At 38.0% G+C, this 14397-nt stretch overlaps 1 protein-coding gene across 2 annotated transcripts; it reads left to right on the top strand.

Moving 5' to 3' along the window:
• The first annotated feature begins 1399 nt into the window (after positions 1-1399).
• On the top strand, positions 1400-13898 carry ppp1r12c (protein phosphatase 1, regulatory subunit 12C). 2 transcript variants are annotated; one of them, XM_043242133.1, is made up of 21 exons: positions 1400-1524; positions 1695-1870; positions 2307-2466; positions 3628-3758; positions 4443-4561; positions 5066-5219; positions 6578-6722; positions 7649-7723; positions 9006-9082; positions 9154-9266; positions 9346-9392; positions 9483-9613; positions 9859-9946; positions 10082-10199; positions 10285-10397; positions 10925-10974; positions 11201-11249; positions 11339-11443; positions 11535-11585; positions 12070-12120; positions 12282-13898. In XM_043242133.1, exons 2-21 carry the CDS (start codon positions 1704-1706, stop codon positions 12366-12368), a joined length of 2031 nt encoding a protein of 676 aa, XP_043098068.1. In that variant the 5' UTR covers positions 1400-1524; positions 1695-1703; the 3' UTR covers positions 12369-13898. The 2 variants fall into 2 exon arrangements, with proteins under 2 accessions (XP_043098068.1, XP_043098069.1); XM_043242134.1 differs by having other exon boundaries at positions 1447-1587.
• Positions 13899-14397: the final 499 nt, after the last annotated feature.

Below are 14397 nucleotides of genomic sequence, written 5' to 3'. Positions count from 1 at the left end.
AATTTGATACTGTTCAGTGCTTTGACACAATATGTAATGTTAAAAGCGCTATATAAATGAAGGTGATTGATTGATTGATTGATTGATTGATTGACAGTCATAAGGTTTTCATAAAAAATATCTTAAATTGTGTTTTTTTTTACTTAGGTGGTAGATCTAGGTGCATTCCTTAGGTGTTAGGTGCATCTATACTATAGTGTTTCCTGTGCTGCTCACTTGATATACAGTGCTTATGACTATTGAGTAAATGTCAGATTTTCAGAATTATAAAATTATAAATATATATATTTTATATAAATTATATAAAATATGGGACCCACAAGATCAATCTGGTTCATCAATCAGTTGACATACTGGTTTGGTTTAGAGGAATTAGAAATATTAAAGTAAGCACTTTCCACAACATCATAAGAGTGAGCATCAAAAGGAAGATAAGTGGTTCCTGTTGGACACTACTGCATGTAGAGCACTGATCCTTAAAACCCAATCTAGAAAAGTGCGACATAAACAAAATGCTATTAGATATATATTTTTGAAATATCTAGAGGATCAGAACACACACTGCATGTGCCCACGAGAGAATGTATCATTTAAAGAAAAAGCATTCAAATTGACACAAAATCATACGTGTAGTTTAGAGTGATGTCATCAACATTTTGCCATATATCTTTGACCCCCCAATAGCAATCATTATCAAACTTTAAAAACTTATCATAGAATGTTTCATGTTATGGGGTTTCCTGATGCTGACATTTTTAGTCAAAAACTTCACTTTTGATTTCAAAAGGATTCATGGGCTGTAAATAAGATGAATGTTTCACTATTTAAAATGTTTGACTACTTCAAATTCAAATTTTATTTGTCACATACATATACATACATGGTACGACATGCAGTGAAATGTTCTTTACAACCGTCCAGCGTCAGAATAGAAAAAAAAAAAAAAAAAAAAAAAAAAAAAAAAAATATATATATATATATATATATATATATATATATATATATATATACTTCCTTACATTGTGTTTAATTAAATTACAGAACTTTTGTTTTAATATATTTTGCAATTTGAATCTACGCACATTCAAATCATTAAAAATAGGTGTAATTCACCTACACAAAACACAAAAAAAGAACGCGTGTAACCAAACAGTCGATGGTCCCCTATGACTTCCATAGATCAATGGGGCCTTTAACTGAAATATCTATTTTTTTAATGTCCAAAAGAATAAACACACTCCTACTGGTTTCTGAATCTGAATCTAAAATGGACACTAAAACGCAGACATAGGTTGGAGCCAAAACGTATAGGTTTGATATTTTGTTGACCCCACTGAGCTGAAGCATCATTCGGGGTGGCTGTCACCCCCGGAAGCTGCTACGGAGCTCTCCTGTGCCCCCTGCAGCCTGGAGGCGGAACTGCACTTTTGATCTCTGACCTGAAGCCTTTAACGTCATGGCAATTACATAAAATCTTTGTCTGGTTCTTGAACAGTACCGGTCATCGAAATCTCCGATCGGCAGGTATTTTTTCAAAAGGAAAGAAATTAGCGTTAATCGCTGGTTGGATGTTTTTAGCAACTTCCTGTGAGTGTGATGAGGAAGTGTAAACAGCACGCATGGAGGGCGTGTCTCTGATATATGTTCCTGTAGCTGTGATCATGGGGATTTCTCTTAAAAATATGTGTCTTTAGTGCTGGATTATGGGGGACGCGGCGGTAGCGAAGCGTCGGGAGCAGCTGACGCGTTGGTCGGGCTCCAGTACGGACAGAGAGCCGGCGGTGCCTCGGAGTCGCTGGAGAGGAGAGACGAGCACCGGAGCTTCTGATGGAGGCAGAACGGACACAAACGAGCAGCAGAAAAAAAACAGGTTTGGAGATTCAAGACCGCAACAACGATAAGAATGATTATAAAGCCTTAATTAGCGATATAGCTCCTCGATGTGAACAATAAAGCGGTTTCTGCGTTTCTCAGCTTAACTCTTTAATGAAGATCTCCAGATTTAGTTTTCTATTTCGGGTGTCAAGGACCATCTGCCATGCATTGGATTACTATCCTGCTGGATGGCATTTGCTAACTAGTTTTCGTGCTGATTAGTTAATGAAACCAAGACGATTCGAAAATATTGTTTCTAGAGCTGATTACACAGTATTTGAATAGGAATGTGCATCGAGAGCCTTTCCTGCATAGTCCTTCTATCTGGCTTCTGATGTCTCCTGTGGAGGTCTCTACTGATGTTCCCGTTTAGTTTTAGAGGTGTCTGATGCTAAATACCATTGCAGACAGCCTGTCTGTACCTCTCTCAGGTGGCGAGTGAGATTTGAGAAGACTGCAGAGTTCCTAGCAGTGTGTGCTAGTGGAGACACCGAGGAGGCGAAGGAGATGCTGAAAGAAGCAAAGGTGCAGAACGGGGAGGATGACATGGTTAACTGTGCCAACGCAGATGGAATAACAGCTTTACACCAGGTCAGAGTCTTACTGCATGTGAACAGATCATTTGCCTGATGTCTTCACATGCATGTTACGGTTCTGTTTTACTAAAACGTTTTCAGTCACTTCACTCCACAGTCTCATTAATAATATAACTATTTTATTTGTAGTTAAGCTCAGCGTATTGGTACTACGCGGGGTAATAATGGGCTGTCATTAAAAAATGTTAGATGTGAAAATAATGAATATTTAAATGTGCATGCTCATTTCCCCTATTTTAACACTCAGTTAGTGTTGTCTATGATCCGATCAAAAGTGGTTCGTCGAGAAGCTCTGTTGTTTCCAGTTTAAATGAACTTGTGTCTCAAATGCATATTTTGTGACCGTTTTTGATCAGAAGTATTCAAGGCTCCCTCTCTCTTATTTCATAAAATCCTCCTTCAAACAATTGAAAAGGTGGGCAGTGGTTATGATCGTAATCTGTGTGTTTTGGTGCAATTCATAACAGATTACATAGAGTTTACGCGACCGTTCAAAAGTTGGGGGTTAGTAAGATTTCTAAGCAGCACAATTTTCAACAAATAAGTATAATAATAATAATTCCTGAGTAGTAAACGATTCCTTATTGATAATGTGACGTAAGGACGGCTAAAATGAAGCTAAAACGTTTCACAGTATGTAATTAGATGTAATTTTTGGTCAAATTAAAGCAGAAAAACAAAAAGCATACATTACGTATTAATGCAAATACAGTGTGGTAATGTAGATGTTTGTGTGTGTCAAGGTCAGTAAAGCCTAATTCACACCAAGAATGACAACAATAAAGATAACTATAGTGATGTAGTTCTTAAAATCGTGCTCCATATTAAAGAAAAGCACATCACAGCTATAAGGATAAAGGCACAGAGACGCAACATAAGTGGAATGGCTTTCACAGCTATTTTTCCAGATCAGAATCCATCCCACTTCAACAAGCTTGAGAATTTAAAGCGGCAGACAAGTGTGCACTTAGAATAGTGATTCAAGATATCTTCATAGTGGTTGTTCCTTAGGCTTTAATCACAAGGCAAGGTTAGTTCAGTAAATAACGTGCAAACTATGATTTATGATGTGCAAATATACATGTATGGGGAAAAAGTGATTGTTATTATGTTTTTAGAGGATTCCCAGAGACTGTACGTGCTTGTTGTTTCCCAGGCCTGTATCGATGGCAGTATGGAGATGGTGGAGTTTCTTATGTCTCGGGGGGCCAGCGTTAACCAGGTGGACAGTGAGGGCTGGACTCCTCTTCACGTGGCTGCATCGTGTGGAAACCTGGAGATAACAGAGTGCGTTATGACTTGAATGAATCCATATAGATCTAAATCTAATATGCATATTTTTTTTAGCTGGCTTTAAAGTTGCTGGCTGTTTCTAATGCGATTTGTTCTGTTCTGAGATTAATTTCAGTCCGGCGTTAGTCCGTTATATTACTATGGTTGTAAATTTGCATATTTATTCCCCAAGTTTTGAGCAAAATCCTGTTAATATCAAATCTATTCCGCCGGTTTTGCTTCATCTCCGAGACAAACACATAGAGTATTACTGTCAGGATTAAGCAGGTAGCCACAGCCAGACAGAAACTGTGATGAGTGGGTGTCCCAAACACGGTTTTTCCTGCGGGGGTGAGTGCGGCCTGTAATAGAGCCTGCGTAAATCATCCTCAGTCATCTCTTCTTTCTGGAGTGGGTTGTTCTGTGGGTGTCGGGGAGAACTGCACGCAAGTAGCGTTAGCATCCACATGAAGTTGCTGCAGATAATGCATTAAATGCAGAATTTTAAAATGATACAATGCATACAAACATCAGCAATTCACCTTGGCACTGCTTTTTTTGTATTGTGCTACGATTTAAAATTACGTCAGCAATTTAGCATTTTAAAGGTTGAAATGACCCAGTCTGAATATTTCTACCTCAAGTGCGTGAAAGATGTTATTCCAGTGAGCATGTATTATACTGTGCTGTCACTCTCAGATTTCTGCTCCGGCACGGGGCATCTCTCTGCTCGGTGAACTGTGATGGTGATGTGCCAATGGACATCGCTGAGGACGAGGCCACAGAGACGCTGCTGCAAGAACACACGTTAGCACAAGGTTAGTCAACAAAACTTCTGAAACGTCACATAAAAACATTAAAGCCTGCTGTATTTAGTCTGGAAAAATCACTCGGCCCAAGTTAGTTTGAGTACAGGTGCAGGACAGAATGCGTTAAATATAAAATAAAAGCGCAAACGTTCACATACTGATTTTACTTGCAAAAAAACCCCAAAAAATCATGCATTAATTTCTCAGCGTATATATTTTTAGGCAAATATCCATTTAGTGTGTAGTTTTTTTTTTTTTTAAGTCACAAATTATCAAAAGATTTTTAAACAATGTAATTTTTATAGTATGTAACAGGTGTTTACCCTCTCACTCCTTAATTCTAATTTATATACATTCGCAAAATATTTCCAAAATAAAGTCATTTTTCCAGAAATACACAGATCAGTACATTTACGTTTAAATGAACTTCAGTCAGCTAGTTGGGTACATGGTTAATAATAATTCTCCCTCAAAAGTGTATGAGACCTTTCTAATTAGTCCGCCTCTGATCAGATGTGGAAGCAGCTAAGCGGGCAGAAGAGGAGTGGATCATGCGTGATGCCCGCCACTGGCTCACAAACGGGCTTCCTGCCAATCTCTGCCATCCCCGGACTGGTGCTACTCCGTTACATGTAGCGGCATCTAAAGGATATTTGGAGGCCATTAAGTAAGTGTGAACGCAAAAAGAGAAATGTTTCCCCACGAGTTTCCTCTTGGCATTGCAAAATTTTTGCTCGTACGATAACATCATATAAAGCAGGTCTATTTAGCTGTATTCTCAGCAGAGCAGTTTAATTCAGACTCTTGGCATCTCTGTGATTTAAACCTTGGAGACCATTCGGCTATTATCAACATGTTAACACCCCGTGCTCATGCAGAATGTTCCGCTACGCCATTGGGCAGTTCTCTGAGCACAGAGCAACCATTGTTTACTTCCTGTCTCGTTGCAAAGTGGAAAAGGAGCGGAGGCCTGTGCCGATGTTCTTTCAGCACAGTTTCCATCCCATTGAGCTGTTTAGAGCAGAAGTCACTTGGGCTTCCTCTGCAATGCATGATATTTCGCAACTTCACCGAAGGGAAAAACAAATCATTTGTCAGGGTTTACAGTTTGTCGTCACCATGCTTTGTGTCGGTGAGTCAGTCATGCAGCCACCTATTTATCACTGGTTATTCTCTACATTTAAAAGGTATAGGATGGGAAGAGGAGAACAGAGAAGCATGGGAAGATCTTTTTTTTTATGGAACGTCTCAGTGTCTAACTTGAAAACCTCAGTGAAGACAAAGACAAAAGGGTTCATATTAGTCACAGGACAGAATTGTCTAGGAAGCAACTTTCTTGTGTGTTGCGGGGCTTTAGTATACTTTCACACCCCAAAAAGCATGTTTTTGCTTCCACCCAAAAAGGGATATAATACATACACTTTTGACTAATAATGCCAAGAAGCCTAAATTAGAAATCTTTAGTCCTTTGTTAGTAGTTAAATTCATTGGTAGAGTAGGAATGTATATCTTGAAATTGAAATATATCATACAAATATTCGTATAATATATTTGAATATAGAAATGCAAATGTTATTATATCTTGAAATACAGTTATTTTAATTTTTATTTATTTCTGTATTTATTTTAGAGAAACTAGGACTTATTATACATAACAAAAAAATAAATAAAATAATAATATATATATTATTATAATTATTATTTTTTTTTTATGCATGAACACAGCTTTGTAAAGAAAGCATGTTCTGTATATCAGAGGCTGTTTTCTCTAGTCTACTAGAAACACATGCTGTGAGTGTGTGTGTGATTCAACAAAATAAGTCTTCTAACATTTCTATTTATATCCTAACTAGTTTATTTTTTTACTTATTATTAAAAATGATCCTCTAGCAACATTCCTTTTCTGATCTTTGGCTTGATTTCTTTTTATATATTTATATTAGAAAAACCTTCTAATACTAGCAAGCAATAAGTTAGACGGCTTGTGTCTTCACAACGTGTTTAAGACTTGTATTTGTTCCTCAGATTGTTGTGTCAGTGTGGTCTGGACGTGAGCGCTAAAGACTATGACGGCTGGACTCCTCTCCATGCTGCAGCTCATTGGGGTCAAAGTGAAGCTTGCCGTCTGCTCGCTGAGCAACTCTGTGACATGGAGGCCCATAGTAATGGGGTGAGTGAGAGAAAGAGGGGAAATGTGCTAAATATATTCAGCACCAAATTCTGTTGACAGCCTTACACTAATAGTTCCCTTTCTTCTGTGAAATATAACTTTTGTGTATGTCTCAGTTTTTTTAAATCTTCGAACATTGTTTAAAACATTTATGACCTTTTAGTTATAGAATACTCGAGACGTGTCACTCGTATAGTATTTATTTTGGGGAAGATGCAATGCTCAATATGGTTATATCATCGAACGAATCCCTGCCTTCTGAGCAAAAGACACGTTTTATTTTGATTGATAGTCACTGCAGGTCACTGCAGCTGTCGATAGAAGTCTCCGTTGCTATAGAAACAGTTAACTCTCCGAGACGTGCGCTTAGCTCTACACGTGTGCACTGGCTGGCCTAGCCTGAGAAAGAAGCTTTTTTTTAACGCTGTTTGAGCAAAATAACATTTTATGATTCCGTTGTTGTCAGATTTGGTTTGTGATTTTAAATACGAAATTTACTCGTTTTGTTAACAGTTCTAGAGAATTTGATGCGTGGCTCGTCTTAAAGGGACTTTGGTTGCAATCAGTTGATGCTGAATAAAATACAGAATCATTTTTAGATCTTTACTGTCATCGAAAAGTGGCAGCAGGGATCGCCAGTATACTGTACTTCTAAATTAAATGAATACAGTAGTTGTAAATTGGATTACAAAGGCAAAAGTGGAGGCCTGTTATGTTGGAGAAATCTGCGCACGGCAGGAGTCATCTACTCGTAAAGGAAGAGGAAGTGTGGAGCTTCTGGTCTGTGTCAAAATGCACCACAGTTTTGCAGCCAGCAGCAGCACTGCAGTTCTGTTTCACAATGTAGATGTGGGTGGGGGCTTGCGTAGATGTTTGGGAAATTATTATGACTGAAACTGCTTTTTTGTTTTGTTTTTGTTTTTAAGGGTCAGACTCCATTTGATGTGGCAGACGAGAGTGTTGAGTCTTTACTGGAAGAACTGTCTCAAAGACAGGCTAACGTGAGAACGCACACACCTTTATCTGAACCAGTTTGTCATTTTATCAATCAAGAAATTGCTATATGCAGTGTAGCAGGCCTGTTCAGCTACGTCTGGACATTTTGAGAAGGTTGTCGTTTATTTCTCATAAAACTTATTACGTTTTATATGCAAGTGCGTATAAAAACAATTATGATATTGCGAAGAATTATTGAGTTTATAACCCACGAAAGTAAAAAATCTCAAAGGAAGAAATAGGGTAGAAAAAGGTGCACGAGCATTAAGGATGATCGCGAGCTTGAGAATGCTGCGAAGAAACTGGAATCAGTGCATCAAACCTCAGACGTCTTCAGGAAAAGGGCTACTTCTAAGCCACTTCTGAAACAGAAACAGAAGAACTGGACTGCTGCTCAGTGGGCCACAGTCCTCTTTTTAGATAAAAGTACATTTTGCATTTTATTTGGAAATCAAGCGCTGGAGTCTGGAGAAAGACTGCAGAGCTTGAGGTCCAGTGGAAAAAGTCCAATGTCAATGCTGCTGGATACCAGGATATGATGGAGCACTTTATGCTTCCATTTGCCTGCTCCGCTTTTTCTCACATTGGTCTCTCAGGCCATCATGAAATACTCTATTTTTATGTCATTTACTAGGACAAGAAAGCATTTTGAATAGAATGCATGTTGAAATAGAAAGGAAATGGTCAACCAGGAAGTTACCGATCTCCCTGGTTCCTTTGACAAAAACCAAACTAGCTTTCGGAGCGTTGCAGAAAATCTGCTCTATGACCGAAACAATTTATGATTCAGGTTTAGTTCATCGCGAATATCATGTTCTTTCACATATTTTGAAGCTACAATGCAAATGTCAGAAGGCTGCATATTTATTCACAAAGGCTGTAACCTGACTCCAGTGTCACCATCACCATGCTTTCTGGAAATCTATTAGCCTCTATTTAAACCAAAAATCTCTCAATGAGGCCGTGATAAGTGGATTAGTGAGTAGATGAGTTTTAACTTTCTCGGTGTTACGACATTTAATATGCCCTCAACCGACAACCTTTGTAGTCTCATTTACACATTTGTTAACAGTAGCCTTTTTCAAGCTTTTTTCCTGTAGGATACCACCCGAGGGTCGACTGTAATTTTATTTAATTGGCCATGTTGAGGCTGTTTTTTGTTGATTGCATTTTTGTACCTCACTGATACCGTTTAAACTCTTAATAAGAACAATGTTAAATATCGGTTATTTAGATGCATTCCTAATAAAGTATAATGATTGTTAATTTTGCATCTGTTCATTTCAGTGGAGGACTGAACAGGCTCTCATTGAGCAACAAAATTCACAGATCTCAAATGCCAACACCGCAAACAAAAAACGCAGGTAAGAAAGATGATTGTTCTTTCAGCCTTTGCCGTCACAAACATATTCACTCATACCTGTCTTCTTCTAAGGAGCTCTGTGTGCCGGATGAGCAGCAGGGATAAAATTTATGTTCAGGACCAGTCTAAGGAACGAGGGGTCTCGGGAGGCATGGGACTCGACGACGAGAGAGAAAGCAGCCCAGGTTTCTCTCTCAAATCTCTCTCATACGGCATTCAAAATGTATACAGTCTGTTTAATGTTGTTTTTGTTCTCTGTCGTAGAAAGTTCAACAGTGTCGACACCAGAGAGCCTTGTTCCCTCTGCAGGGGTCAGACTCGCACTCTTCCGTCTCCGCTTTTAATGTCAGAATCTCTCTGCCTGTGCGTGTGAGGAATCACTGTGTCTTTGTGTCCTTCAGACCATTGAGGATAAAGAAATGAAGGTGAATGACCAGGACAGAGCGAGTCGCACAGCGGTTGTGCAGCCCACCCCTCAGAAACGAGAGTCATCTGCTGAGAGCCCTAGCAACGCATCTAGCGATGGGAGGAAGTAAGAGAGTTCAATGATGCCATTCGGTTTTTGTATTATTGTTGCGGTATTTGTTCTTTGCTAGGCTGAATACAATACGCATACAATACACCTCTAATGTCAATGTTTTTAGCCGTTGTGTTTGGTGCTAGCAGTAGTTAAGAAATGACATCATTTGAATGAAATTTGAATGACTCTGCAGACAGAATTAAGGACCGGTGCTATCCATTTTATTAACAGGACATTGATAAAATGGTGTTTTCCAGGTTTCAGGCTCCAGTGAGAGATGAGGAGTCAGAGTCTCAGAGGAAAGCTCGCTCGCGTCTCATGCGGCAGTCGCGCCGATCAACACAGGTGTGTATTCACAACCCTCAAGAAAACCCATTCAGATCAAAGAAAACCGTATCGAGTTGTTGTACAATGTTAGTATGTGCCAAACAAATTAAATAATTGTTTTTCAAACTAATTTTGGGAATTTTGCTCGTCAAGGGAGTAACGCTGACAGATCTTAAGGAAGCAGAACGGATTATTGTTAAGGGCAATGAACCTCAGCACCTCAGTGTTCAGCCTGTGAGCCCCAACATCACACTAACACCAGCTGAGAGAGGTCAGTCTCCTTACCATACGACTGTCAAGCACTGCTTGTTTCAGTTGACTCTAATTATACAGAGGTTCTTTTTTCTCTGCACTAGACACTGAGCCAGTGAAGGAATCTGGAGATGCGGACTCAAGACTGGGAGTGAGAGATCGCAGGAAAGGGAGGAGAGAGAGACGTTCGACTGGTGTGGTTCAGCTGGCTGGAGAGGTGAGCTGCAAGGATGATAATGCACGTCAATTTTCATTTTAAGCAAATGTTGCCCGCAACCATGTTTCCACAGTAGAACAGGAGAAGTATGTGGAGGTTCCTTATTTTATGATAATGAATTTAGCAACATTCATATGCAAACACAAACAGTACAAGACAAAGACTTTAACCCTGTAATGACATGGTTGTCCCAAACTGGTGTTACAGACTTATATCAGTCAGTACTTCAGAAAAATCATCTATAAGTTTTATTATTTTTTGAAATTTTAAATAAAAAGGGGTGTAAATATTTGTTTGGACTTGATTGTTGGTTGTAACTTGTCAGTCATAGCATTTAGCATTTAGTAGTAGTAGTAGTAGTAGTAGTAGTAGTAGTAGTAGTAGTAGTAGTAGTAGTAGTAGTAGTAGTAGTAGTAGTAGTAGTAGTAGTAGTAGTAGTAGTAGTAGTAGTAGTAGTAGTAGTAGTAGTAGTAGTAGTAAAGAAATAACATAATTCAGGGATTTTAAATGACTGATGTTTTGTTCAGATGGATGATATGGATGCAAATGAAGACGCTGAACAAGACAACAGAACAAGGTTTGTTTGTGGTTTATTAAGATTATTCCAGAGGTATATGTACTTAGTGTGGACTGATTATGTAGTACAACCTCTGTGATGTTTTTCTCTAGATGTGGATATATTTGCGTCTGCTTGTCCCTAACAATGGGATTAATTAGTGCACAGTTTTAAGTAAGCTGCTAATAAGCTCACGAGGAGAGAGTAATGTTTTTGTTAGTTTTAAAAGTATTGTTCGTCTCTGTAGCGATCCTCCATTAGATGATTCCAGACACTCTTCTCTGGATTACAGAAAGGTAATCATTTATAAAAATGAGTAAATAAAAAGATTAGCGATATAAGAGCTGGTTTCACTCTTGTTACATCATGTGTGTTTGTTCCTCAGCTGTATCTGCAGGTGTTGCAAGAGAATGGAAACCTAAAAGAGAAGCTTCAAGAAACTCAACTGCAGTTAAATGAGAGCAAAGTTCAGCTGGAGAAACTCAAACAGGTGAAAAGGGTTGTTTTCTTGTCCTGAGGCCTTGGGATAGGAAAGAGTTAGATTTATTTACACACAGCCGTATTTGTTTGTATGTACACAGAATCAGGAGAACGGATCAGACAGACCAGCCCTGCTGGAGCTGGAGAGATTTGTAAGTCACCGCATTTCACACTGTGTGGCTGGCTTGGGGTTTTAGTGGTAATGCACTGCCATCATGCACTAACTATAATGCATTTTTTGATCATTTAAATGTTAAAAATGTATCGGTACATGCTAAAATTTACGTAAGGAATAATTGATGCATGACTATTAGAAAATAACGAATAGTGCATTATTTTAAACAATTCAGCAGTCTTTATTAGAGACTGCCACGTTCATCAACCAATCAGAAGCAAGCATTCAACAGCCCTGTCATATAATCTAGATTCAAAAATGTTAGACAACTCTCAAAAATAGTTTTTTTAATTGTGTATTTCAATTAATCTCAGTCAAACCGCTAACTAATCAAATAAAACAACAAAAACATGATTTTCGACATCTGTTTTCGCAAATAAACTCTTCAAATGTAGTTTTACCTAATGCACATGTTCACAAAGTTGTGTTTTTTTGTTAATTGTGCTCTATTTTGAATTCAGGAAAAGAAACTTCTTCAGCGGAGAGCGTCTGAGTTAGAGGATGAACTCAAAGTAAGACCTTGAGCTACGGTGTTTAAAACCGTTTAGATTTTCAGGATAGCCTTTATTTAAACCTGGTTCAATCAGTTAAACAGAGCTGTGATTGCTGCACTATTAACATAACATAGATTTCCAGGTGGGCCTGTGGATCTCATTCTCTGTCCTCCTCCTAGGTGCTTGTGGATTTGCGCGACGACAACCAGAGACTGAAAGATGAAAATGCAGCTCTCATTCGTGTCATTAGTAAGCTGTCTAAATGAACCTCTGGGTTCTTTGGATTTATTTTTCCAGAATTCATGGGGAAAGTTGCTGTCAGATTGTCTGCGCGGCACGTTTCTTTCCCCCCTCTCATCTCTGGGACGTAAGCCCCTCTCCCGGGGTGGTTAGACTACTGTTCTTTAAATGGATGTGTACATACGTAAGGCCTTGTTTAGCTGCCGCTCATCAGAACTGGATTTTTTCAATGACACGGCTCAAGTCTATCTGCTGTTCAGCTGCTCTAGATTATGGTGTTCAGCTCTGATTCAGGGTGCTCTTGAAACAATTGTAACGTTATTGATTTCTATTTTTATTTTTATTTTTTTATCAATAGCACAGATAAGGCTTATAGCTTTAATGTTCCTTAAATTCTGCAAACTAGCCCTCGCTCTTAGTTCATGCCCTTGTCGTGCCCTACACTCTGCGCTGCACTGATGAGAATTTTAAGTCATTTGAAGTTTCAGTTCAGGTTTACGGTTCGGTTCCACTTAGAGACGGCTATCATTGCGATCTTTGCCTTTTTAGCGGGTGACCTCTAAAACCTGCAAAAATAGATCGGTTCGGATTTTATGATGTGTAGAGTAGAGAATGTTGTTCGTTAATAACAAAAAAACGATACATTACGGATCATAGATCTGCAATGGTAACAGAACAGGTTAATGTACGTTGAAATAGAAATGAAGTTTTAATATATTTTCATATGCATTCATATTTGAATGTACATAAACGATCGATCTGTTAAGAAGTATCTAATATTTGTTAAAGGCTTATTACCGAAATTGCAGTGTTACCAGACTTAAATGTTTAAACTGTGCTTTTTAATGCCATGGCAATTTTAGCTTAAAATCATTTTAATGTTCTTTTGAAATGGTCAGCAAAAAAAAAGAAAGTAAACAAATGTGCCAAACAGTAACAGCATGCTCAGGGCTCTCTTAGAGAGACAGTAGAAGGTCTTGGGGTAGTGTGTCATTTTCCTCTGTATGTATCTGGATTAACACTGTACTTTAGCTGACTACTGTTCTTTGGACCAAACAGGCATTAGTATGGATCTACTTCTCTATTATTGCATATTTATGAATATATTATATGTGGTGAATTTTGATGCTGTTGTGTTCTGCCAGTGGTGTGATCATTTTTTTTATTAGGAAGAGACACACGTGTGTTTTGTACTGTGACTATGAGTTTTGTCCTAAACCAAACTGGCACCATAGGTCAAAGCTTTTAAAGGTTTACCACTGTTTATTTGTGTTTTTTTGTTTTGTTTTTTTCTCCTAAAATTAATGCTTTCAGGATTTTGGCATTTGTTCATCCAGCAAGTGTATTTTGCCAAAAATGTGCCTTTCTATATATATTTATATACATATATATAGATAGATAGATAGAATATATATCTATGTTGCTTTGTTAAAAATGTTGCAGTCAGTTATTTTCTGACCAATAAAGATCAGTGCAAGTGGTTGGGTAACAGCCATTAAAGCCATCCGCGCGCATGTGCTTTTATCTCTCGCATGAATAAATAACGGCTTGCTAGATATGATTATTTTCTAAGGTCTGATTTTCTATTAGTAGGAGTGGTAGGAAAACTAAATGCAAGTAGTAGACAAATGTGTGCTTGCTTGCTAAAGTTAAAGAGTGAAATTAAATTCATTACATTTCCTCCTGGGAAACATCACAGGACAATTTTAAACCAGTTATACATATTATAAACTTATGCATAAGTTTAAGTATAGCTAATTGTGGTGTTCTACTTTATGTTTGTATCTTTGATGTTAAAGATATTTTTATTGTGAATAAATGAGTGGTTAAATGAAATAATACATCCTGAAGACATTTGACCTGTCCTCCTGTTAAACTATAACATGGTAATTTACACGCATTATTAGAGGATTTACTTAAAGGCTATGATATGGATAGGCCTGTCATGATGATCAATTGTGATAAGCAATATTTTTGTCATTTTTATGCCACTGAATCATAATATAACCACGTAATAATCCAAGAAGGCTTACACACTTTCAATTTACAACAGAC

The sequence above is a fragment of the Puntigrus tetrazona genome, chromosome 6 (assembly GCF_018831695.1).
Source record: "Puntigrus tetrazona isolate hp1 chromosome 6, ASM1883169v1, whole genome shotgun sequence".
Lineage (NCBI taxonomy): Eukaryota > Metazoa > Chordata > Actinopteri > Cypriniformes > Cyprinidae > Puntigrus > Puntigrus tetrazona.
This window is presented reverse-complemented; position numbering and strand designations above follow the sequence as displayed.